This window comes from Dromaius novaehollandiae, chromosome 2 (assembly GCF_036370855.1).
Source record: "Dromaius novaehollandiae isolate bDroNov1 chromosome 2, bDroNov1.hap1, whole genome shotgun sequence".
Classification (NCBI taxonomy): domain Eukaryota; kingdom Metazoa; phylum Chordata; class Aves; order Casuariiformes; family Dromaiidae; genus Dromaius; species Dromaius novaehollandiae.
In genome coordinates, this window is record NC_088099.1 from 139,566,180 (window position 1) to 139,593,879 (window position 27,700).

Here is a 27,700-nt window from a genome sequence, read left to right on the forward strand (position 1 = left end):
AATACCATCATAATCCTTCATGATGCTGATGCTGGAAACTGTCCTGATGCCACGAAAGTTTTGAGCAGATGGCTAGTGAAATTTTAGGGGCTGTTCACAGGACAGGAGTCTCTCTGCCTTTTCTGAGTGCCTGTTCCTAGCTGGGAGAAGAAAGGTCCCGTGACCTCTCACTGAGGCTTTAACCTGTGCTGGAGGCTGCAATACAAATTCCTCATCTTCCTCCACCCTGAGTCCTCAACACAACCACTTTTGTCACTCTTTGCTCTCACAGGACTATGCCAATCCTCTGCTCACTCACGTGAGGGAGTTCTGCTCTGTTCCGGCTATTTGCTGGGGATGAAGAGCACAACTTGCTGTGGGCATACTAGGGAGAACATAGTCAGCTTTGGGCAGGGACCTCTTTGAAGAAGGCTAGGCAGAAGCACAGGCATAGTGGAGCAGGAAAGCACAAAACTTATATGGCTAATACAGTATCAGCACCTCCTAATTTGATACCATTTGGAGCCATGCACCTTTAGAAAGTTATACTATAGAGGCATTAATGTTTTCTCCATCACTATGGGAATAATCAGAGCCTCTCTGTGTCACCCCGAGGGGGTTCTTTGGAGCCACTGGAATTATTTGGGCTCTTTCCATGAACTTTGCAAAATAAAAGTAAGATAAGTGAGTTGGAATAAAAGATAGGGACAGTTAGGAAAACAAAACATTTTTGTTCGCATACAGCAAGCTTACTGGAATGGATTAGCAAACAGTGATTAGCAGGGGGACAGCAACTGGGAGTCATATGTAACCGTTGTTTTTTTCATTTTTCATCTTTGGCTTTTATTTGGTCACAGCAGCAATAATTGCATGTGTTTTGTTACAAAAGGGTCAATGTAAATCAGTTTTGTTGCAGCATGAATTACAGTGGCAGTAACGGTTATCAAACATGTTAAGTTCTGAAAGCATTTATTTCTTAAAATATACACTGAAGGTTAGGCAACACTGTTGCCTCCAGAGGCAAATAGTGTGTCGGATTACAAGTGAATTGGCCATTCTCATTCTATTCCCCACATGATTATGTTATATTATAAAACACAGGCTTCTTGTTGAGAGGCCTACTCCGGAAAACCAAGAGCCCCAGTTCTGCCCTGGCTCTGCCCACTTTACAATCTCCTAATTGGAGCTGAATCCCTAGACAAGTATAAAACAAACAAAAAGCTGTCATACGGATGGTTCTTTCTAAAAGGCAGGCACTGAACTGCGCTGATTTATTTCAGAGACATTGAAGACTGTCTCTGTTTAGAAGTCCTGAGCTTTCACAGCAATAGCACTTTTGCAAATCAGATAGTAGGTGTCTTCACTTTCCTGTCCCATCTTCCAGTCAGACATCTGTGTACAAAATCACAAATTTCAAAAAAAAAAAAAATCCCCTTCTTTTCCTCATATTGTGATGTGTCTTCATGTAGTATATTTTCGAGTAGGGTTTCCAGTGGAAAACTGTTTGTAACAACTTCCTTTGTATTCATAATTACAGTCAGCTCTGTCACCTGTGAGTTAAAACCTTTTATTAAATACCTTTATGAAATGCTAGGTACAGATTTTCTGGGAGGGGAATGAGACAGGATAAAAGAGCTACTGCATCCTTATTAACAGCTGCATAATGTGTTTCTTTGCCACGTGACTGGGAGGCTGCTTCTGCCTCTCAGTGTTGTTTGTGCATTTGGAAAAGCAAGCACAGATACTTTCTGTTTCATTTTTTAAATACTGGAGTGAAAGATTACTTTCTACAGAGAGACCAAATGTTCTGGTTTGTCCAAATGATCTGTTTGCGAAGACAGTATCTTATGATCCTTCTCATCATACACCTTTTCTGCAATACTATTTCTGTCATTCCTGGTGTGGGTGACCTTCAGATCTCAGTGGAAGGGCCTTTAACTAATCAGATCTTGCTAAAAAAGGAGAATGTGTTCTGTGATTATCATCATTTGTCTATTCATCCTGTCCTCCTTACTCTTTCTTTTCTTTTTCTTTTTTTCTTCCAGGATGGAGTAGGTGTAGATGAGAAGCTGTCTTTACGGCGGGTAGCCGTGGTAGAAGATTTCTTTGACATTATCTATTCCATGCATGTTGAAACTGGGCCTAATGGAGAACAAATCAGAAAACATGCTGGACAAAAGAGAACGTATAAAGCAGTAAGTAAAAAAACCAATGAAACAGCTAAAAGTGAACATCAGTCTATAAAAGCGTGAGTTATTTGGGCCTAGTCACATGGCATGAGATTTGTAGCTTTGAGTTTTTTCCAGCCAGATTAGTATTGCAACCCTCATCCTCAGATTTCTTTCAGAGGTCTTTCAATAGTGTGTGAAAACATACAGTTTACAAATCAGTAGGGCCACATTTTTTGTGTAGTAAAGGCCAGATCCATTGACTTCAATAAAGATTTTCTAATTGGTTCAAGCAGAGAATTTATTCTTTCTATAATGATTTGACAATTTCTGTAATAACTATATTAATGGTATCTTTTAATTGTTATTAAGTGGATGAAGTGTAAAGGAAGACTTAGAAGGCATTGCTACATAAGTTTGCTAAATGAGGTGGTGTACTTCAGCAAATGAATGAAGTTTGATTATACTTTATTGCTATAGACTAAGTATATTTTAAGGTTTAATGGTATGAAAACTTGTAACTTTCCTAAATTCAAAAAGCTGGAAAACTGCTGGGTACAATGAAAGAACTATTGAGAGGGCAACTGTCAAACCCACATAAACTGACTGAATAGAGAGAAATGATTATTTCTGAGTTTTTTAATTGCGCTTTATTGCTTGACCTGAACAGTTCAGCTGCTGCCTTTAAATAACGATAAATAGCTTTTGTATTTAGTGGCACAAATAAAATGCTTTCTTTTATTAAAGAGAACTAATAAAACATTTATTACAGTTTCCCATGGTGCCTAAAATGTATGTCCTTGGCTGTTCTCTGGTGGCCCAACTCCCTGGCACGGGGCACTGCCTTCAACAGAGCCGGACAGGTGGGAAAGGCAGACGTGCCTCGGGCGGGTGGGCAGGCACGCACATGTGTGTGCATGCGTGCATGCGTGTGCACGCACTGTTACATCAGAATACGGTGTTGTCCTCAAAGGTTTATCTTCAGTCATCTTCGCCAGGCTCCATGGCACAGCCTCAGCCAAAATTGGCTCCCTCCAGGGCAGGGGTTGACCCTGGCTGCGGCCGCCCACAGCCGTCGGGGCCATGTGCTTAGGCCCTGACATGCAGGCAGCTGAGCCTCTCACCCTCGCTGCGGCTTTCTTAAACTTAAAAACAGCCTGCAAATCATGTCAGTCATTTTTGATGAAATGTCACCAGAAAGTGTGGTAAGTCCAGGTTTCTGATACCTGCTTTTTACATTTTAGCCTCTGACCATAATAAATTTTTCCATTACTATTTTCTCAGATATTTAACTTTGCAAGTATATGAGAATCTCTACTATGTATCTATGAATCCCTTTACAAATGTTTTATTTATAGGCTATTTCAAGCAGTTTGTTGTGGGATAAGCTCTTGGCAATATTTCTTATAATTTGTTCCCGGCAGTATTGACCTGACGATAGATGTATGAAGGAAAATACTAGTCATCAGGGTGTGCTCTGTAAGGCCTAGAGTGATATTCCAGAATGAACAAATACAAGCTGTCTAAATTAATTTTCATCTCTCACCTTAGCCATTTTGAAACTTGATCTTCTCTTTCAGAAGGCATTAGAAAAGTAATAATTGACAATTATCTTTATATTTTGTTTTATTTTAGAAAACTCTTCTAAGGGACAGGTCGCAGACCAGAGAATAATATACAAGTTTATGGAATGCTACCAACTATAAATAGAATATTTCAAGTCATAATGCTACCAATGTGGCAAGCATAGTATTTATTACCCTAAGGATCCCATGGTTCCAAGCCAGATAAGACATTTGTTTATTGTGAACTGTAGAAAGAGAACTAGTGTCTCTGTTGTGAGAACAATCTGTAAATTCAGTAGGTTGCACAGTAGTTTGATTTGATGTTACCTTTTGTTGTAATTGAGACATGAGCTTATTACATAATTATGAACAGATGATAAAGAAGCCCTGTGTCATTATCAGTGTTTGAAATACTTGTACATTTGTTTCAATGCATATTAGTTTATTAAGAGCATTAAGTCATATGTCCCAAGGACAGGATTCCCATTCATAATTTTAAAATATTTTTTTGTAGATGAAAAAAAGGGAAAAAACACTCCTGATCAAACCAGTATCAGTTCTTGCTCTGTATCCCAGGATGAGAGTTAGGTTAAATAAACAGGCTTCAAATTCTACTGGACTAACTGGGGAAATGCATTCCAGCTTGCTGGACCTGTCAATGAAAATGTCTTTACTCTAAATGATGAGCAGTAGTGTCAGCCTGTTCCAGAAGGCCAGGCAGTATCTCCTTCTGTGATGCTACAGAAGGAAAAAGGTCGTGTCTCAGATAACTGTCTTATGAAAATTATACCCTAAGAGCTTTATAAATCAAACTGAAGTACTTTGATGGGGCTTAATTTTATCAGGTGGCTTCAGAACAAGATTAATTTAGTCTTGTTTCTTTATTCACAAGTCAAAAGAGAATCATCCCTGAGATCTGTGAATGTATTTGTTATATATAAGTATTTACCAAATGATTTGAGTGAAAAATTTTTACAGAAAAGATGGTTCACAAACTGTATGCTACAATTGTTTTGCTGTTTGTTATTCATAATTCCTAGCGTGTGATGATCACGTTGCTACTCCTTCCTGACTGGATAACCCAAACATTTTAACAGGAAAATGATGGGGAGAAAACACTACATTTTTGGTACAAAATTGCTAAACTTTTGAAATTCATAGGTATTGTTATGAATTTGCAGTATCTGACTATTTCTAAAAAATGGATGGCACAGCCCTAAGAATTGCATCATATTAAATTCAAGTAATTCATTTGCTTATATATATGTGAGTGTCTATTTTCAGTAGTGAATGTGCTCCATTCAAAATTCTGAATAGTACTCAAGCATGATTAGAAAGGTAACAAAATTGTCAAAGGTAACAACATACTGCTGTTTGTATTTATATGGAGAAACAGATTCAGAATCTGTGGAGATAGCACTGAATATTCATCTTCCTCCGATCTGAAAAGAAGTCAGGTCTTTTTCATTTTTGATAAAGAGTCCCCCCAGATGCTGGAGTGCTAGAACACATCAGTATCTCCCTCTGAAAACATACTTAGCACAATTTACAACCTCAGTTAGTGAATCTGTAATCTACACTCTTACTTATTTATGTTAACTCTGTCAAAATGAATGGCATTTTACAATTAATTTCCGTGGGACTTCCTACAGTAGTACTGCACAGGAAGATAAATAGGATGTAGTGCTTGGTAGCTCTAAAAGAGCAACATTTTAGAAGGAGCATTAATATTTTCATTGGTGCAATAATGTGCCAAACTCAAACTTTAAGATTTCTTGGCACAAACTTTGTAGATTAATTAGGAAAGCATCTGTGTTTCAATATTTAAGTTTAGAATGAGGTCCACATTTTTTTCTGCAGCTTTTCCACACACTAGCAAATGAGTAGGGAATTGTACAAATTCTGTGTAGATGACATGGTAGAGGGACCTTGAAAACACACAAAAAAGAGTGAGTTTCCCATTTAATTAGCAAGAACATGTACGTTCAAGTATTAGAGTTTCAAGCTCATTTCAAGCGCCCAACTTCTATCCAGTGTAAGATTTATGGGCTATATTCCCTGCCACTATATCTGTACTTGTTGTAGGTAAATTTACACCAGCAAAAAAAGAGCTGGCTTAGATATATAGAAATGAAACCAAGAGTTTTCATGTCTTTAGAACTTTAAATTATATCCAGAGCATTGTGGTGTTGACACAGAAATACGTCAGACTAAAGGAATACTTTCTACAGTGTTTATACTTTCAGTGAGTTCCATGGTTCCCATGGAAGTTTACAAACAGGAACAATAAGAAGGACCTTGAACCGAGGAGATTATTCTCCCACAAAGGCAGGATATGTGACTCAAGGCCAGGTTATATCGGGTGCTCAGCAGGAGCACAGGTGACTAGGAAGGTGAGGAAGGTGAAAACAGCATGTTCCTTGCTTCCAGCGAAAGCAGCAGTGCTGAAATATGACCCATACTCTTCCTATATTCCACCTGAATCCTTTGGGATATCAGACGCCACAGAAGCTGGAGTGAAACACACGGGCTAAATGAATTGGTTAAGCACTCAGGAAAAAGTACAGAGGACGTTCTGGGAGGGTGAATCTGTAGCACACCCTTACAGTTCAGTGTCCTAGAGGAATTGCTTTGCTTTGGGATGGTGCTTTTTTGCTCTGTGTCCTAAAGGACTATTATAATGTGCGCAGATATCAGTCCCTGAAAGGAAAACTTGTAGCGTCAAAGTGAAGGGACAGACATGGGAGAAACGCTGAGGAGAATTCTTATGGTGTGGTGGGAAGGACGCACCATAAATGCCTAGCTGGCTTTTTGTGCCCTTATAGAGCTACTATTCAGCTGCATCCAAAATTTAAATTCAAGTGCTGAGGGGTGTATAAGAGGTAGGAAGAAAAGGGAAAAGTTGTGGCTACAGGAGCAGCATGATGCAAGTCTCAAAGCTTTTAAGGCAACTCTTTGTGGTTCAATGCAAACCAGGAGAAAATTAGCCTAATTAAATTGTTCAAGAAACTCAAATGGCCACTGATGAGACTAAATTTTTCAAGAAACTCAAATGGCCACTGATGAGATTGAAGATGGGAAACATCTCTGCCTCCTCTCAGGTCCAGCTCTGAGTACAAGAAGGCTAGACTTAAGGATAAGCCCTAAATTTCTGAGTAGATTTTATTTGCCTTTAATATTCTTAAAGAAGTCGTTATTTTTTCATGTTATTTAAGCAATAAACTATGAAGAGCAAGTGCTTCACCTTTGTGTGTTATACCTGGTCAAAGTTTTCCTAACTAAGTGAATCATTTACCCTATAACTGTTTGGGTAAATCTTGTAGCCACCTTAAACACTTTAATCTCGGTGTACTTGAATATTTTTACCTGAGATTGATGATCTAATATGTGCCTGTTGAGTCTGCGTAGCCAAAGTGCAAAGTCTTGAAATGTTACAGCAGTGAACTTGAATTGTGAGGGGGGTTATGACGTCTGAGCAGGAGAAATGATGAGTTAATAAAATTCCCAGCCTATGAACGAGGAAGAGCACTAGGATGATGAGCTGAAAGAAAAATAGGTTTATAAAATGTGGGAGATATTGATGTATCAAGGGGAAGTAGCTTGGGGAAAGCCTCTGATCGGATAGGTAGTGCATAAATACGTGGCATCTTCAGAGTAACATGAATCTATTAGGTGTGGGGCAATATATGGGGTCCTGTGCTTTATTCAGCTGTTGAAGTAAGAAGTGTTTCTTGGTTTGAGATCATGTTGTCATTAAGTAGCCTACCTCTTTCCTGTCACCCTAACAAAAACTTCTTCAAACTGTGAAACATGATATGACTTTTTTTCCCTTCCCAAAGCAAGAACGTGCTTGTAAGTCCCCTCTAAGCATCACAGTGAAAGTGCTTTCCTTTGGGAAGAAGTTTTTGACTTTTTGTTATTATGAAATTACATCATCTCCTTTCAGGACAACCTCACTAATCAAAAAGGGTTAAAACAGATTTGTGGCCTAGCTGTTTTCCATCTAGGGTAGAACTTAAGAACTTATCTGCCGGGAAGCAAAAGGATATGGGATCTGTGCAGGGTCTTGACACAGTTAAATCCCTGTCTCCATGCTATTCCTTTGTGCAAGACCAAACAATTGGGTCCCGCACACTTGTATTCTACTGACTTGTTCTTGCTTCTTTTGCAAAGGGCAAGCTTTGAGTCTCCTGGCACCCAACCAGCTAACAGGTGTTTCCCATCGCTTTCCTTTCAGAAAGCTAGTTTTCTTATGCAGGGAGGGAGAAAAGCTGTGAAGCGGAAGTTTATTATGAGAGGGAGCAACATTTCCCCCAATATACCAAGGCAACAAACTCTTGGAAAAACTCAGCAATAATATATCTGCTTTCCTATGCTAGCCACCTCTTCTGACCACCTACTGAGGAAAGGAGAGGACTTTCCTTGGCTGGTTTGCCCTTCTGTCATCAAGAAATCAATTTCTACCACCTGGTTTGATGGCTGCGGGCCCAGGACACATTATCATCTTCACTCTCTTCCCCTCCCTTGTTGAATTCTTCTTTGGATCATCTGCCCCCCACCCCCCAAATAGTTCAAAAACCATACACACACAGCAAAAAATCTCTCTGTTCTGACACATCATATCTTGCAGACTACACATACATTCACTATGTTAATGCTTTAGGGGTTAATAGATTCACTTGAAAATTTCACTCCCTTTCCTCACACTTGTCTTTCCTGCTCTGCCATATGTGTCCTAAAATCTGCCTTTCGGTTTAGTGCTTGATAATTTTCAAAATAAAAATGTAGCTCTGAAAGCTACATCCTCATAACATCCTGCATTACAATAATCTGAATATTAAGGAGCATAAAGGAATTTTTTTCTCTGGCTGCACAAGTGATGCAATAGGAATGCAATATAGTTCTTATAGGTAATTAGGGCATACTTCACTCAGCTCTAATGTAAATCAGATTGCATGCTCAGGTACTGGATTACCTGCCCCTGGTAGTTATGCTCTTCATGGGAGCCAGAAAATAGCATGCAGGTCAATTACAGATTTAGAGGGCCTTAATTGTTGAGTGTTGTTTTAGTTGGGTTGGTATGTCCCAAAATCTATTATAATATAGACTTCTCATGAACACTCAAATAAGATCATAAAAGTTTTGCCACTGGAGCCAAAACTCTGAGTTTATTTGCCTCTGAGTTTTGAGTTAAAATATATGTAGGTGTGCGGGGACTGTTAGGAAATGTTCAGCTTCTTATCCTGTAACTTCTGGGAATACAACAAACAGTGTAGTGTTTTGGCACTCTGTTTAAAGCTCCAGATGTCTAGTTCCTTCTTCATATATTGTTTTTCCCTTTACAATATAAAAAGCACTTAGCTCTAAGAGCTATAGTACACAATACCAACTAACCGGGTAGAACATGTTTATTTTCTGTTTTGACTGTGATACAGAATACATCCAGTATAAGGTATGGGGTTTTTACAAGCAATAGAAAATGCGCTAATGTGCAGTAGAACCACCAGTAAGAACAAGGACTCACATAAGGATGCTTCTAAAGCATCACATTTGAAGGATGTACACTTATAATTAGTTTGTAAAGCAATACACATCATATTGCCCTCTTTGGTGGCACTCTGGGATACTTTATCAGTATAGTAAATTGGCAGTGGCTGTTTTCTGATTGGTACGGACATGTGCATGATCAGTTCTGCACATCATGCCAAAAATATGCTTGTCTGCATCGTCAGTGCATGGATGTAAATAATGCAATATCCCCCACTTCAATTCACATCTCTGGCTTTTTTCTTTCTTAAAACATAGAAGCAGGTGGGTTTTGTTTGTTTCATGGAAAAGCAGTAGCACTGTTTTTTTATTGCAGGATATTACTGAATGAGATAATCTGACTATATTTTTGTTAGCTAATGGCCCTGAGAAGAGAGCTAGCAGGCCACTGAAGTCAGTGAGAATATACCGTATCAGGGAGGACCGAGTCATTATTTCTTTCTTTCAGATAGAATAAAGGACAGAAACACTTTTTCCCTATGGAGTCAGACCACTGGCCAGAGTATTTCTATATAATTACCTATAAAGTGTCATAGGCCTCCTTGTGCTCTGAAATACTCGCATGCAAACCAGTTCTGTGAACTGCATGAGCTGTTTAACACACGCTAGTAAGAGCTAGGAGGGGTACAGTACAGGATTTTGTGTTCCACCTTGTGCTAATTTGGGTAGACAGCTCCTAGGTCACAGCTGGTTCTAAGCCAGTTAGTGGAGAGCATGGCTAGAGCTAGCATGCAGCTGTCTGCTGGTCGTGAAATAGATATGCCCTTCTGTAATGAGGAAGAGAAACAAGAGTCTGCTCTGTTGGAGGAGCGAGTTTTTATTTTTTTAAAAAGTTTTCTGGCACTGAAAATTGAAAAGAGCTTTTTGGGGTGTATCCAAACAGCAAGAATAAGGAAAGCTGTGGGTCATATCTTCTACATAGCTCTTCTAACTTGATACCTATTGTGTTGTGCCAGTTTATACAGACTGAAGCCTTGGCCTGTAAGCGTGATTGATTCAAATCACAAAGTAAACAAGGGAGGATGTTGGTGAAAACTGGTGTTATTTAGGGAAGGGCATCCTTAAAGCTGTGTTGCAGTGGGAGGTTGGAGACACAAGCATCTGCCATGTGGACAAATTACAAGTTACAAAACCCAGTTCCCGTATAGTCAGTGGAGCATACCTATCAAATCTGGGGCTTAGCTCGCTTGCTTTCCATGGAGGATTGGAGGATTTTCATCCTGTTTGAGCAGAACAAGAATTTGACAGAGATGCTTGATTAGAATAAATGGAGCATTCCTATCAAATGCAGAAAACTAATGAATCTATGGGTAAGCTCCATTAATTTTAATACCATGCTAAATGTGTTAAATGTTATGTGAGAGTGGTCGCTACATATGTGCACTTACAAATTTTCTTAACGCTAAGTTCTAGCTGATTTTAAGTTCTTTTTTAGATTTCATAAAGCCTCAGTACAACCAATATTTTCATCTTTAGGTAAATAAGCATCTGTTTTGATGTAAAAAACAGGAAACATGATCTGAAGTAATTTTCTTTTGCAGGGTCTTCCATTCAAAAGTGGCTTCATTTAGTGTCATCATTGATTTTCAGATAAGTTGTTTCAGGCCCAGAGAAAATTTATGCCAAATGGCATTTAAGAAAAAAATTTGCTTTTATATTAATATCCCTCTCTCCCCCAAATAAGATTTCTGTTATATAAAAAACAGCAACAAAACACAGCCTAAAAAACAATACCATAAACAGGATGGTATAACTCATATTCTTATTTTACAATGCATTGTTTTACATTTATTTCTAGAACAAACTCATGTCACATCAAAGTATACTAATTTAAACTCCACCTTCTTTCCAAAGTACTCTGTCACTGCAGAATTTGGTCCATGCAGTTTTAGGAAGTGTAACTTTCAGCACAGGGTAAGTAGGTGACAAATTAGCCAAGGAGAAGAGTGTAATAGAGTTAAAACAGGCCGTTCCTCCTCCTCTTAGCACTCCTGTGATCAGCATGACTGATTTGCACAATATTTAATTCCGTTTATGTCCAATTAAGGAAGGATATCTTGTCCTTTCTGTAAGCGCACTTTCATACACCCCACCTCCATCTTTCTGCACTTGTCTTCCTACAGAGACTCACATCAACGTTGCCACTTGATAGGAAAATGAATCTTGGTGGAAGTTTTACAGTAGTGAAATACAAGCAGATAGCAGTTGACTCTTAATCTCTATTGATGGGACTTCATCTTTCTTTGGGGAATATCTCCTTTGCCAAACCACCACCTTTTTTGGGAAAACAAGGGCTAGTGATTCTGTACAATACTTGTAGTGCTGTTCTGCATATGTATATATATATATTATATATATGTATAAATGTATGATAGAATCACAGAAATGCTGCTTGAAAGGGACCCCTGGAGGCCTCTAGTCCAACCTCCCACTCAGGTCAAGTCTATTTCCAGCATGAGGTCGTGTCAGCCATGCCTTTGTCTACCAATTGTCTTGAAAACCTGCAAGTTTGGAGATTCTTCCAACCCTCCGGTAATCCTGCTCAGTGCATTAGCCTCCTAGTGAAGAAGTTTCTCCTAATGTCCAGTCTGAACATCCCAAACCAGAGCTGATACCAGTTGTCCTTGGTTTTGCCCTCTGAATAGTTTCTCTGCACTCTTCTTGTAACCCCCCTTCACGTAGCTGTAAGTTGTAATGAGATTTCTCCCTGCCTCAGAGCCTCCTCTTTGTCACACAAAACACGAAACACATCCAGCTCCCTCAGCCTTTCCTCATGGGTCACCTGGTTTAGGCGCTGGCCCCATGGTGGCCCACCGCAGAGCTCCCTCCTGCTTTTCAACAGCCTTCTTGAATTGGGGAGGGTCAAACTGGACACATTACTCCAGCTATTGCCTAATCAGCACTAAGTAGAGAGGAATAATAACTTTTCTTGATCTGCTGGCCACACACTTAATGTAGCCAGTATGAGGTTTGCCTTATTTGAGAGCAGACTGTGCTGTTGGCTCATTTTCAGCTTGGCACGAAGCACACCTCCAGGTCCCCTTCAGCAAGGCAAAAAGGCCTAAAAGAGTATATGCATCATTGGGGAAAAGAAATACAACCTTTAAAAACAGCAGTAAGTGCTTCCTCATCTCCGCTTTCAAATAAGAAAAAAAGCCCTCAGACTCTTGTGAGTATGTCACTGGAAAAACTAATTATTTTGAAATGAGAAAAATTACCAAAATCTGTTATTTCAGGATATTTCTAGGTGAAGCAGAGTCTCTATAACTGAGTGACTGCTAAATTCTACAGCCGTTATTAAAAATAATTTATTTAGCCTGCATTATTAATCACAGGCTTTCTGAGAATATTTTCACAAAACATTCAAATACAAAATCAAAATAGTGAGGAGACTGTCATCACTACTAATGCACTAAGTCCTGTATCTGTCTACATACTGTTACAATAAAAATAAATAGAGCATATAAGCCAAGCATTTTCTTCTTTTGGTATTGGCTATAAGAAATAGATTGCCTTTCAGTTTTTTTTTAAACAGCCCTCAGAGGATGCCTGTTATGTATGAGTCTTTTTGCTGAAAAGAAATTGAAAAAACTGTAAACAGAAAATGAAACCCCTTTTGATGTGAGTGAAATTTTTTTCAGTATCAACTATTATTAGCCATTAGATGTTAAGTAGGGAGATTGGATGGATGATTCTTGAAATGCTACATAGTATGCAGAACATGCTTTCATTGTGCTTCCTGGCATTATAGAATAATATGCCTTATTTGGAAATATAATGATCAGTTCTGTTAAATCTTGTTCAATCAACTTATATAATAACACCTATATTTTGTTATTCATTTCAGATTTCAGAGACCTATGCCTTCCTACCGAGAGAAGCGGTGACACGATTTCTAATGAGCTGCTCAGAGTGCCAGAAAAGAATGCATTTAAACCCAGATGGAGCGGATCATAAAGGTAGTTTCAGTGTCAAATAGTGGGATGTAAAGTAATTTTATTCCTAATACCCATTTATATTTTCCTAGTTTAAGTGAGGGTTCATAAAAATTTGGTAGACCAGAACAGTTCAACAAGTCAGATCATCTCATTTACTTAAGCTGGAAGGTAGTGAATCTTCTGCTTACGCTTAAGGATGGAGTGTAATGCCATGCTCACCCTCAATAAAAAGATGATTTTATCTGGAAGAAATCATTTATTTTGCTATGGAAATATTTATATGAGGACTTAAATGTAAGAAATAGATAGGGTGCATGTGCTGTAGTCATTTAGGATAGAAGAGCTCATCATTTTTCAGGGTTTGAATAGGATTCTCATTTTTCTTTAGGAAACTTGCATCTGTACAGCTTATAAGCAGATGGAAATTCCAAAGTTAGAACTAGATGAAATAACTGTCTGACTTTGACTGCAGAGTAGGCTGAAGTAGCCTCCACAATTAATGTATAATGCATAATAAATATTTTTATTACAGATAATGGAAAACCTCCAACGTTGGTGACCAGCATGATTGATTACAATATGCCAATTACTATGGCCTATATGAAACACATGAAGCTGCAGCTACTAAATTCGCAGCAAGATGAGGTAAAACTGGAATCTTTGAAGATTGGTGTTAAATTCTCCTGTGTTCTTTGGTGCTGTGTCTTTGCGGTAACCAGGAAATGAACTGAAGATTAATCTTGATCCTATGTTTATAATTTCATTGCTAAAACAGTGAATATGAAACTAAGCCATGGCTGTGTGCAAGTAATCAGTCTGAGAGAAAATTTCATATCTTACCACTCTCCCGTGCTTTGGGGTCAATACGATATCCTGGTTCAAATTACATGAAGGTGTACTTTAGCTGTCTGGAGCAGTGGAAAAGATAAGAGAGGTAGCATGTTTGCCGGTGACTTAGTGCTATGCTCAGTAGTGACTTTCATTGTCTGTTTCTAGAAAGCAATACCATCAACCCCTGAAATGAATGCCGTGCTGTTCTCAGGGTTAGCAGCCAGGATGCAACACCTTGTGGCGAGAGAGGTGGAAGCACTAACAACATCAGCTGAAATCTTTCAGTAAAAGAGCAAGATAAATAAGAGTTGGGATTTCTTCTGAAACTTTAAAAAGATGTGAAAAAGAGAAGTGAGCTGAGCATTGAGCTTCTTCAGAAAGAATTGGAGTCGAATGGCATTTTTATCTCTTAAAATTATTTTATTTCTGTGGTTCATGCAGAGCTCTTTCAGATTTTGGAAAGTGCTTCCTGAATTGGATGGAAAGTAGCAATATTATTTGTAATAAACTCATTTTGTTACAAATATGCTCATTTACCAGTAGAACTGCCGAATAGTTAGAAGACTGGCTATGTGCCAGCCAAAAAGCAGTCCTGCGTGCTGTGTCCTTCTGCCTGACCACAAGATTTTTTTTTTTTTTTAATAAAGAAGACCTTTAAAAACAACCTTAATAGCTGGATTATGGCAAAGACCCTGACTGGCTCTTGATTTCTGTGAAGTCAGCCAGATTTGTATTCGTAATAAGTACAGATGGGATACTGGTGGAGATTTATGAATTGTTTGGCACCCCACAGAATGGGGATTTCATCACTTTTCTAAAAATATCAGGATACTTTCTTCAGTTTTGCCTCCTTTTTTCTTTTTTCTTTTTTTTTTTAATTGGGGAGGGTATGAGAAGAGATCCCTGATTCTGAGTTCTTAATGCACAAGTGCAGCCTAGTCTTCTTTCCCTCATATTGAGTGTCCCCTCCACTGGCCACCCCTTGTAAGGAATCTGACTGCAGGATTTCAAGCAGCAGGAGGTAAGAGGATTTATCCTTGCAGCAGCCTGAAGAGCTAAATGGCTCTTTGGTTTCCCTACTTCCTCCCGTTGAGAGTTACTCCTGCCGCAATAGGGTTCACTCATGCTGGATTGGGGCCATCTGCCACAGTGTCTCTGTAGCCTAAATGTTTTGGTGTAGTCCTTTCTGGTCTGATGATTGGAATTTTCTTTAAACCAGTTTTTCAGCTGGATGAACCAGCGGCAGCAATATAGTGGCATCAGGAAGCACCATTGCTTGCTATCTCCTGCCCAGCTCCATCTTGCATCTCTTACATTACTGTGTGTGAAACGTCTGCAGCACTATAGTAGTGAAGAGAAAAGTAATTTTGGACATGTTTTAGTAACAATGCATTTGTCTGGGCAGAATGGGGACAAGGAAAGTTTTCATGCTAATCTTTATGTCTTTCCTCAAAGAAGAACTTTGCTAAGAATTTCTTTTTTTGCCAAGGTGTACATTTGTTGCACTAAGAATAAAATAGCAGTGAAGATGTTACAGTACAAAGTAGGAAGATTTCTGTTGCATGCATTGAAACTGTTTCATGCACTTAAAAAACGTGCTTGGGTTTGTAGGAAGGCTCTGTTTCCAAGGTTTCATCAATCATATCTGTATTCCCGTGGAGGGGGCGGAATGAGACAGGAGTGCACTTGGGTGCCACAACTAGCTAGCACAGTGATTGAATGCCTCCTAATTCTTTCACCCTTGAGTCATCATTTTGAAACTAAGGCCATTGATGAAAGGAAAACAGACTTGATCTTATAGGAGAACTTATCAAAGTGTAGGGATTTATCTTTGTGCTGCGACTGGTACAAAGAAGCCATTGGCCAACAGCCTCTCTCCCCATGCCTGTGTGTATATGCAGATTCAGAAAAGTGCTTTATATAGTTTGTGGAGTGTGGTGGAGATATTCTGCAGAGTGCTGTAGGCAAATGCAGGCTGCCTGTGTGTGTTGTTTTTTTAGACCTATGTGAGCATTGGATAGTCAAAGCTGCCTTACTGGGAGCCCAGGCAGATTGCCTAACCTCAAAATTGGAAAATGTAAGCTGCTGCTTGCTGATTCCTGCAGGGATCAATGAGAAATACCACTGTGCCTTACCAGAGGCACAATCTTCCAGAAGGTCTGGGGGAGTTTGTGTTCTGATCTTGCTCTCTGAGAAAGCAGTATGTATTTTTCCTAAACTTCAGAACCAGCTTGGTATATACCTGGCCCCATCTGTCTGGGGCAGGAGGCTAGTGGACATCCACTTCCTGCAGTTCCTATGCAATGGTGTTATTCTGGTATCTACGGCACTTCCCACCTTATGTGGGCAAGGTAGGCAGGTGACCCTGGAGAAGCCCTCACTGTTCTGTTTCAGTTTGTATAAAACTTTGAGAACAAGATATGTTTGTTTCATTATTTAAAATTGTCCTGGTGTCTGGCATATTCTCCCCAATCTCATTCCTGAATGGCATTTGGCAGTATTTCATCCCATTCAACAAGAGAGCTGGCTGTGAAGAACTTTCCTTCCCCAAACTACAGAAACACCCATGCAAGCTGGAAAAACTACTGAGAGAAATTGACTTAAAGGACAACTGCTCAGAGAGAGGAAAGCAACTATTGTAGTGTCTGTAGAAACCCATTCTCAATAAATGTAGAATAAATCAAATTCAAAACACTGCCATTTTCTAGATCACTTCTGGTGAGCAATCCACAAAACAGATTGTCAAAATCCTGTCAGTTTAAGTTCTGTTTTAATAAAAAAGACAACCAAATGTTAATTATATTCATTGGAAAAGTATTTTAAACTATTCTTCAGAGGATATATAATCATCTGCCTTGTTTCTCTGTATGTTCTTTAAATGGCTTTTGTTCATAACAGGAGTAATTATCTCAGAGAAGTTGCTACTGAAAATATATCACTGTAGGTTTGTGTGTTGTCTCAGCAAATTACAGAGAAAGACTTGTGAATGCTTAAGTTTAAATCCATGAGTGGACACATGAACTTCAGTGGAACTGAAGCAAGTAAAGTTAAACATGTATGTGAACATTTGCTGGACTAGGGCTCAATCTGTTTTGCTTATGCAGATCAGCTGGGGCCAAGCTTTTTGACTGGCACTTTTTGCCCTCTATTATTATCCCTAGTAGACACTCTGTAGTTAAACTTGATGGATAAATCATATTAAAGATGTCTGAGATAGAATAAAGTCCAGGTGATTCTCATATGATTCTATTACTTTGGTTTACCACTGACTGTCATTTGAATATGCTCAGAACTTTATAAGCTATATCATTTTCTCAGACACTTCTCTAAACATAATAGCAGTGTAAGGTTGACATCTTGCTGAGGGAATTTGGCCATAGATGCTTGTTAGGTCAAGTTGTCATTCTGAAATTACTGTGGTTGATACTCATAGGGTACTTACCTTACTTGGGTAAGGTAGGGAGTTTAGGCACAGAACGTGGAGAGCTTTCCTCAGTCGAACTGGAACAACAAGGAGTTTATATGGGGTTTCCTAGCCCTTTCTACAAAATATTATGGAAAACAGTTACTAGTATGTCAATGCAGTAGTGGAAAAAATGCATTTGTTAGATTATCATGTCACATAAATACTGCATTTTCCTTACTGTTCTTTATGTGTTCTGCTTGTTTGTTGATACACACACAGTATTAGCATGAATAAATTTCACTCCAAGTACGAGTGAAATAACTGGGAATGGCTGACATTTTATCCTGATGTTTTCTAATATTATTCTGAAACTTTCAATTGCAGGATGAAAGCTCAATAGAGAGTGATGAGTTTGATATGAGTGACTCTACTAGGATGTCAGCTGTGAACTCGGACCTCAGCTCAAATCTGGAAGAGAGAATGCAAAGTCCTCAGAACCTCCAGGGCCAGCAGGATGGTAAGGCTCTAATTTCATACAGAAAATACGGTATTTCCTTGTCTCTTTCCCATTTTGTGCCTTCATTTAGTACCTGCTGTGTCCTTTTCTTCATAATGTGTTTCATTAGGCAACTTGAAATATATGTTCCCTTTGTCTCAGCATGAGGAAGATGAAGTTGGGTTTTTGCAGGTTAATTTAATTGTTGCTTAGGCAACAGGTGAGTGCTTAGATCACTAAATATTAAGTATTATAATTTTACTATTATTATGTATATGCAGTGTGACCTTACATAGGCATAAAAGGAAATGAAACTCAAACCTTTCTGAGGCAATCCAGAGGGCAGAGGAAGTTGTTGTTAGTGGTTGAAATGAGAGAGAGGGATGTGGCAGAAGCATGGTGGTTTGAAAACTGGGAACTGGGATATGGTATTCAAAAGAAATGATGAAAAAGACAAACTCCAATAGCAAAATAGAATTTAAAGGAGAGAAAATAGAACCAGTGGCACTGTAAATCTTAAAGTTAGTTATTCAAGTTTACTTACAACACAAAGATATTTTGTTGGTGAAATAGATGGAAGTTTTGCTTTGAGTAGAGGATGCATACTCTTTGACTTCATCCCTTATTACAGAAAGTGTTAGAAGTACCTGTCTTGGAGTGAACTTGCTCCTTGAGAATGGAGCTCACACAGAACCTGTCTAGTACAGACTGCTACAATGGGTCATAGATGGCACAGGAATCTGCACCCAAAAGTGCAGGTCTAATCTGTAGCTAGTAAAGCCAACATATTGGCATGTTACTCTATAATTTCCTGACCATGTATGTCAGTTCAGAAGTGCTTCTTCTATTTCTGCTGAATATTAAATATATGGAATTTGGCAGTTAAGATGGATTCTTTCCATCTTATGCGTCATCTTCAATTGTTGGTTTGTAAGCTATTTAGGCAAGCATGTGTGTTGCATGTGGGATAGGATCTGGTTATGGGTAGGACCTTGTGCTCTGTTGCTCTGTAGACAAATAAAGTTGATAATTTCATAGGACAGATTCTAACCACAGCTGCCTTTTATCCTGATGTCCTCAAACTATCACAAAATTTATGTAACATTCAACTTAATTGCTATGTACATATGTTCACTAAAGGAGCATTTCTCTTGATGCACAAGCAGTAGGGGAAGCCCGTTTACTTTCCTGCTGCAGTTTGACTTTTCAGGGCTAATACATTATAACAATACGAGTAAATTAAGAGTCTGTAGGGATAATTTGGAAGGTGCTATTTTTATATATCTGGTTTTCAATTCAAAACTGTGCTTTAGAGGTTATCGATTACATATATATTCATATGTTTCACTTATAAAGCATTTCTTAATAGTAAATGTGCATGTGTGTGCCTGAAGTAAAAATTCTAGCTTAGTGCAATAACCTCTGAAGAAATCCTGTCATTCAAGTGTTAATGTCTGCTGCAATCAGATTCATGTGTCACATCTAAACATATTAGAACATGTATAAGAGTGGTAAAATACTGTAAATCTGTCACTTGGTATTTAAAATCTATAGCAAATAAATGTGCTGTGGACTTTGAACTCCAGGTAGTGTGATCTTACAAAATTGCTTTAAATCTCTCTGCTTTCCTTCCTTTTCTCCCAAATGGTACTTGCTCACCTTCCCAAGGCAAACCTGTTTCTGCTGCTTCTTCTGTCTAAAACATCTGCTGATAGATTTAAAATAGCAGCTCTTTGTGCTTCATGGCTTTCCAGTGCTTAGCTGTTATCAGGCAGCAAACTTGAATGTGGCTAGTTATAGCATTAGTGTTTTTTAAGATATGGGAGAAGGGGCTGAAGGAGGAGCAGAAAGATATTAGAGAAGGGGTAGGAAAAAGGATGATAGGAGAGTGCAGGAAAAAAGAAAATCAGAAGAAATTAACGAACACAGGAGGAGAAGGAAGGAAGTGAAAACAGGAAAGAGGAAAGACAGAAGAGAACTTAACTGAATTTAGCAGTAGAATCGCTTCTGTATCCAGCCTTCACCATAAAATTTTACAGTTTTAATAGTAGATATAGTGCACGTACATCCAAATGGTCACCTAACCATGCATATGTGTATCTAAAGTGATTCCTTCTCCTTTCCCTCAAACTATTTTATATGTTCATGAGTGTTTGTCAGCCACCATGTTCAGTCCGCAGACAAAAGCACCTAGCATTTGGCTTATCTGAAATTTATTTGAAGCACTCTGGCAGGGGAAAACTTACTGCTGTGTATGATTGTCCATGCACACATAGTTGTGAATGGTATCTGTGGTGGAATGGGACAGCACACCTCTGCTGCTGCCACAAACATGCCCTCACTGGGAGGCTGATATGCTAACGGGAATCATTAGCAAAACTTCTGCCTGGGGTGGATGAGTGACAGACCTAGAATACCTAAAAGTGATCTGTTCTATCACTGTGTTTATATGGCCTTTCATATAAGATAGTGTGAGAATATTTTGAGATACTTCTCAGTGTTATTCTGTGGATTTCAGGCTGATTTGTTACTAGCATATAACTGGAGTCAGTGTACCCCAAGGATTGCCATGGTGACCCAAGTCATCCCACTGAGGGGTGGGTGGAATGACTCCTCTTCAATTCAGTTTATCGGAGTATAGTGGAATGCTTAAATTATATACATAAAAAAACCAAGATGCTTTCATACGCTCTTACTTTGGTGCTATACTTGCACTGTGTTCAGTCAGATATTTGGCTTTGGGACTCTGTTGAGTGCTCACACTAGAAAATTTGACTTAAGGTTTTCCAGTCTGGTACTCAGTATTCTCTGTTTCTCATGGTTATGTTGTTTGAACCTAAAGAGAGTAAAGGCAAATATGAGAGCAACTCACAATATCAGCTGAAAGTGGTAGACTTCATCCAGAAATGTCATGGTAGGTAGGTAAACTGCTGAGAAGGTAGGCACAGACAGGGGAAGGGTGTGTGTACTCATAATAGATGGGTGCTGGTTGTAAAAAAGGTGACCAGCTGCAATGTCATATGGAAAAAGGTGGAATAATAGTTACAGAGGAACTGCTCAGAAGTCCTGGGACATGCCTACGTGCTGAAGCTTCATAAGATTCTCTGTATAAAGCTTATTTGGTTGAAGGGGAATTGAATAAGAAAGAAAAAGTGGGGAGAGCTGGTGAATGCTATCCATAGTATTCAAGCTGCAACAATACTATGAAGGACAGTACCCACTTTAAATTAGCCTTTGTACACTCTTAAATAACAGGGCCTTGAGTCACACCTACTGGTGAATGGCTGAAAATAGCATCCTGAGCACCTGCAGGGATGCTGCAACTGTGGGGGAGGAGTTGGAAATGAGCTGTTGCTCTTCCCTGGGGAGTCTGAAAAGGAAAGCAACTCTAATTTTCCATCAGTTCATTCCCCAGTTGGGAACAAGGTAGGGCTATCTGGTTAGCAGTCCCTTAGAGCTGCTTTCCCTCGCAGCCAGCTGGAGAACAGGGCTGCAAGTTGCTGAAGTGTTCCTTTCTCCCTTGCACCCTCTCCCCTCACTTGCCCCTATTTTCTTGCCAGTCTTGTCCATGCTCTGTCTGCTTCATTATAGGTGCGGCCGATCCCTTGCCCTCAGCTGGTTCTTTGGAGAGAAGCTTGCGTATCGCTCACCTGCAGGCAAAACTCATGCTCACTGTTTGTCTTTGCTTCCCCTTTCCCCTGATGATGCTCTAGGGACTCTGATGTTACCAGATCAAAACCTTCTGCCTTGGTCTCAAACCTCAGGCAGGGTTTGCAATTTGGGTTTGAAATAAGGAGCCTGTGCTTTTTTATTAGAAATTCCGTGCTTCAACCTATACAGTGTTTTTTGTAGCAAAGACTGACCTCTAAATCGGTCTGTGAGAGGGGCAACGAGGTCTACCACACTGAGGGTCAGTGGGACTTTGTTGTTGCCGGTCCTGGTAGCCAGGACCCTGTGAAGAGCTGCTGAGTGGGTTTTGTGGGCTTGGTGTGGTGGTTCATTAGTTACCAAGACATGAGAGAGGTGTGTGTGTGAGGGGGTGGCTCTGATTAAAGGAAATTAAGAACACACACAGCTGTGTCCCTGCAAGTAACAAGGCTTGGGGATGAATTTTATACTGAAATGTATTGTTTTTCACTATATGAGTTTGCAAATAAAAATCAGGGATGAGACTATTTGATCTAGACTGTAATTCAGTGCAGGATGGAGAATTCACCTATTTTCAGCATTTCTCACTTTTCTAAGGTGCACTGAAACATATTAATGCTTAGATTTAACATATTAATGATTGGGGGGGTATCTGTTCTTCAATTCAGGTTTTAGAAAATGATACAGCTATATATTTATACATATTTATATAGAACTCCTCCTCACAGATACTGTATAGAGACTGTGCTCATAGCTGCTAGCTATGATAAAATATGTCATGATTCAGCCTATAAAGGGGTTATGCTGTAATCTTAGATGTGGTGATTATTACTAAGCTTTTCCTGATTTTTTTTTTTAATTTATAGAAAACTGAGCAAATGTACCTTAATGCTGTGGAGAACTATTCCTTCAAGCAGTTTGTGGTCATTTGGATGGTACCAGTACTTTTGCTGAGGCATATTTAAGCTGCTGAGCTTTCTGCACTATATATTTAACAGATGTGGTTGTTCACTTCAACCATTCCATTAATTCATATGGTGTTTGTGGTAGACAGAAAAAGTAATGGAGTCAGTCATCTAAATACTTGTTCTCTGTGTCAAAGCTATAATCTTTACTGAACAACTTCACCTGGAACAAGTCACATTAGCTGATTAAGTTGTCAAAACTGCGTATCTGTATGAGGGCACAGAGCTTGCCGTTCCCATGCTTGCCTTTGTTTTGTTCTCTCTGAACTGAGTCCAAGTCAAGTTTTTAATCCATCTTCCCATTCTTCCCATTCTGAACCGGTTGCACTGTAGTGCTTCTTTCGGCTTTTATCTTTATTCTAGTGAAACCTGGACTCACTGCCTTAAAATATTGACTTTTTCCATACAGTAATTTAAGCAAGATGTATGGGTTCAAACACCAAGTGCAGGCCAAAGTGAGGATACTTTGGCAAAGGAGCATGGTGGAGTAAATCATCTCCACTGCTGCCTATGTTCTGAGCCTGCTCTTGACTAAAGTGAGTGAAAATAAAAGCAATACTAGAGAAGCAGTTTTTCAGTACTAAACCTATTGCAATCTTTCTGCTGTAAATTGTGAATTTTCTGTGGAAAAGTTATTTTACATTAACTTACAAAATTACTTTACATTAAGGGATACTAGGACTTTAATTTTGCTCAAGCTCTGAAATGTGGTACAAATATGCTTGTTGTGTATGCAAGTCCACTTGATCCTGACAGAGACCCAGTAAGGATTAGTGAAAATGTTTGCAGAGTCTGGATGTCTTTTACTTAACTTCTTTAGGCTTCAAAACAAAGCACCAGGGAACTAGTAAAATGGCATTTCTATGGTGTATGTATGGGATGGAGGGAAATTACCACAGGAAGTCATAGAGGTTTAACAATAATATTAAAATAAAAAGCAGCCTGCCAACTGGATAATTTTCCTGTCTGCAACCTCATATACTTTTAGAAAGCCTTTTCATTTTTAGAATTTTCTATTACTTGATAGGTTCTATTTGCAATTTGTAGGTCACTACCGACACAGCTATAATGGAATAAAGATTGCTGATTATGTTTATACAATTAAACAAGGTATTGGACATGCAACGGTAATAAGCGTTTTACTCTAAAAGAAAAGTTAATTTCTGTTTAATAGTGAGGGTTTGTGCTGATTAAGAATGCAAGATGTGGCCCTGTTAACTTATAAAGAATATAGAGAAAAATGGCAGACAATTTAAAATTACATTCAGGTTGGGGTCAAGAGAGCTGATGGAATTTTTTGATATTTTCAAACCTTCCGGACTTGCTAGAGCCAGTGAAACTTGCAACATTTTTGACCAAAATCTCACTTTGACTATGGATGACACAATAAATAGTAGTCTTCTGAATGATCTCTTATCTAAGATATCAAGACATGAGACTTGTCTGTCTCATGGCAATAGAAAAGAAGAAGAGATAGGTGCAGTAACATCAAGGCTGTGCTAGTAATATAAAAATGCAGGTGTAGTCTTTTGTGATCTTGCTCTAGCTTTCCCTGAACAGAAGAGCCCACCTATATGAATGGGTTTTACAGTTCCCCTGTTGTAGGAGACTGAGCAGATGCAGTAGAGACTGAATGAATGTATCAACCTTGTCCCGAAGATGAGGGCAGAGACAAATTGGCAAGACAGAATGAGGAAGGTCTCTGCTTCTGCTGCCCACCAGTCTGTTCTGTGGATAAGCAAAAGTCTCCTCTCTGCAGCTGTCAATCTATCTGCCACCTTTCACAAACACCAAATTCATTATTGAATGCAGAAAAAAGATAGCACAGTCACATGTGCATGTTTCTGAATAAGCCAATGGGCTGAACTGAAATGTTACCTTATTCATGTTGGAATCCCAGAGGCTTCTTTAGACAGAAAGTTAACTATAATATATTGCTCTATCAGAGAAAATTAATATTTTTCACCTAAGCAGAGTTAAAGGGAGCCCAAGAATTTGGCATATACTAATAGTATTATTTTGCTTCAGTGGAGCTACACCTGGGGTGATTTGGCCCATCAGATTTGCTTTGATGTAATTTGATTTGCACAGACAAATACATTTAAGAGAGAAGAAAAAAATGGTGAAACAAGAACAGAAAGCAAGGCAATTGGAGAAATCTGCTTCCACTGGCATTTTAATGACTTCTTTAAAGATGATACAATATCAGTGCAAAAGCATGAGGCACTACAAACAACACTATAATGACTCTTGAGCACTGTTACAATGTCAGTGATAATGCCGTGTATTGAGCCTGTGTAATAGCTTGAAATGTTGGTTCAGCTGTATTAAAAACTTTTAGTCCTTAACGTTATTAAGGATCCTTTGGAGAGCTGAGTGGAATTTTCATCAAATCAAGTATTTTAATATACTGGCTACTTTTCAGCAAATCAAGTATTTTAATATACTGACTACTTAGGAGACAGCTGATATTTGCATTGTCATCAGAGTGCTGGGCTGGCGTATGAGGCACGTCCATTGTACAGTCTTCCATTGTACAAAATCTTCCTTTGACTCTGTACAGTTCAAATATTGTAAGTATCAAGCAGCAATGTCTCTCCATGGAAGACACTCCTTCCGTCTTCCAGATCGATGTTGTTAAGTGAATGCATGGCTGAGACCAAAACCTCTCCAACTGAGTGTACCAGCCTAATCAGACAAAGGTATCAAATTAGGATTTAGACCTGTGCACCCCTCACACTTAAGTGATGTGTAGCTAGACTATTTTGACAGTTGATTCTTTTCATATGTAGAATTATTGTATTTTCACTTGCTAGATACAAGTTTGCAAGCATCTCGTGAGTCAGCTGTGCTAAATATCTTCTCTTCCTCTACATTTTAATCCTATGTATGTTCTCTCATCGTTTTATAACTTGTATTCTTTTTTATCATCTTTGGTTTTTTTTAATATTATACTGTAATTTGCTTTAGAGACTAAAATATTAAACATGAATTATGCATTTAGCAGACTCTGCTACAGTCTGACTGGTCTGTTGCAACCAGGGAACAATCACATTTCCCGCACCACCATCCCAGCTGCACAACTGTCACTTTCTATTACTCTTGCCTTGAACAATTGAGTGTGGCTTGTAATGACAATAATTGCCTCAAAATTGTTTGTCATGTTTGGCTTGTTAGCAACAAACTACTAACTGTTGGTAACAATCAAGTTCTCAGCTATTATTGCATTATTATGTAAGGGAATACTTTCAGCCAATAATAGCTCAGAAATGAGAATTATCTTTTCACGAGTAATGCTAAAATGCTTGCAGACCATTCATTCTATTCACAGCCCTTCTTTTTTGCATGAGCAATCCAGTGTCAAGTGGAACCTCCTCTTGTATAAAAGGCTAGCCTCAGATCTCTATCCTTTTATACCTTCGAAACAGGTCTGCATGTTGCATCACTGTGGTACTGGTTCTCTATCAATAGATATTTCATTTTGGAAATAATACTAATCAACCAATCCATCTCTTCCTGACACAGGTATTGAAAGGAGCCAATTTGCTTTTGATTTCAGTGTGCCAAACCTTGTAACTAAGCTTAGCAGTATTTTAAAAAATGTTGGTTGGGTTTTGGTTGGTTTTCTTTGTTCTTTTTTATCTTACCATCTCTCAGGCTTTTCCCTCCCATTTCTCCATAACCTCAAAATTAAGGAGGGTTATTCTGATATTTAGTTTTGCTTTCCAGTACAGTCATTTTGCCCAGTACATCCTTTCCATAAATAGCAGTTGACTGTAGCAGGAACTGTGTGCCCAGATTGCTTGACTGAATTTGACCTACTTCCTTACAGTATAGGTAAGAGGTTTTTTTCATAATTACTGTTAAAATGTAAACTAGGTATTGACTCCCCTGTATTTTTTCCTGTTTCCTTTAATGCAAAAAAATCTAATAGAGCATTTTTATTTCAGTAAAAGGCATGTAAAACCATATGCTTTAACTAAAATCAAAGTTAGCTCTTAATTCTTTACTGTGCTATATTCTAATTAAGTATTTTTTTTTTTTTCTGTAACAGGAAGTTCCCTAGAGATACGGGGCTGTCTTGTGAAAGATTTTCTTAACTGGAAATTTCTTTAAAGTATTTATGATTTGGTGAAGTATTTTTAATGTTGAATGATTAAAATTAGTAGTCATTTGCTAACCAGATGCAAGTCCTCTGATTACAAAAATATAGTTGTGTTATTTCAGCGCTATAGTATTTTGTAATATTTAACATGCAGGAAGTGGTTATATTTATTTTGCTGAGACCTGTGAAGCAGTGTGTTCAAACAATTGACTTAATGTTGCCAAATAGTAACCATATTTATTATTCTGGGCCAGAGGAACACACTGTTTCTGGCACTTCTTAATAACAAAATGAAAGAAATAGTATAATCATTCTTTAATTCTCAGGATAGGCTGAATTTCAGCTGTTTCTTCCAAGTATTCCTCAGTGCTAATAGTCCGGTTATTGTGAGAAAGGTAGAAGCGATAGTTTACAAGTTGACTGGAGACAGAAAAATTCATAAAAAGTTAGACTTAACATCAACACAGATTAAAATACAGACAAGCTCCTTGACAAGTTTATTTAGCACTTGGTGACTTGCTAACAACTTGCTAGGAGACCTTTGAGGCTCAGGCAGTGTCTTCACTGCTGCATGCCAGGTAGGCTCTTGGCCAGTGCTAGTCGCTGAAGGAATGCTCTTCCAGCCATTATTCGCTGCTCAAAACATTTTGGGAAATGATTTGTGGAGGAGCACACACTGCTTAGTTACCTTTGTTGGCTGTTCTGTGGTGTGATGCTGAGAAACCCATCCAGAACCTCAACTTTAGGGGTTGGCATTCCCATTAGAATAAATACAGATAAAAGCTAACATAAAAATAAAGGAAGAATCCAATCATTTGCAATACACAGTTTTCACACTTAGATGCAAGAAATTAAGGAAAATTTATACCTTAGGTCAGCTCTAGGAAGTTTTGCTCCGTTTCCACCAGAAAACAAGTCATCAGCGTGCTGGAGTACCTTGCAGCTAGAACATGGTGCTCCAGCAGAAACATTGCCCTGAGGTCAGTCTCTACTGTGGAAGTTCTTGGTTTGGGGGATATTGGCGTCCTTTTATCTTGAGTTCTTCCTCAGGC

The 27,700-nt window shown here is 38.7% G+C and overlaps 1 protein-coding gene across 5 annotated transcripts in view; it reads left to right on the forward strand.

Moving 5' to 3' along the window:
- The window catches only part of NOL4 (nucleolar protein 4), a 194,329-nt gene that overhangs the window by 32,099 nt on the left and 134,530 nt on the right, over positions 1–27,700 (forward strand). For all 5 annotated transcript variants that reach the window (XM_026102988.2, XM_026102989.2, XM_026102990.2 and 2 more), the window contains exons 2-5: positions 2,025–2,174; positions 13,107–13,218; positions 13,730–13,842; positions 17,819–17,951. In XM_026102988.2, coding sequence (XP_025958773.1) covers positions 2,025–2,174; positions 13,107–13,218; positions 13,730–13,842; positions 17,819–17,951 — 508 coding nt within the window. The remainder of the gene's footprint in view (positions 1–2,024; positions 2,175–13,106; positions 13,219–13,729; positions 13,843–17,818; positions 17,952–27,700) is intronic.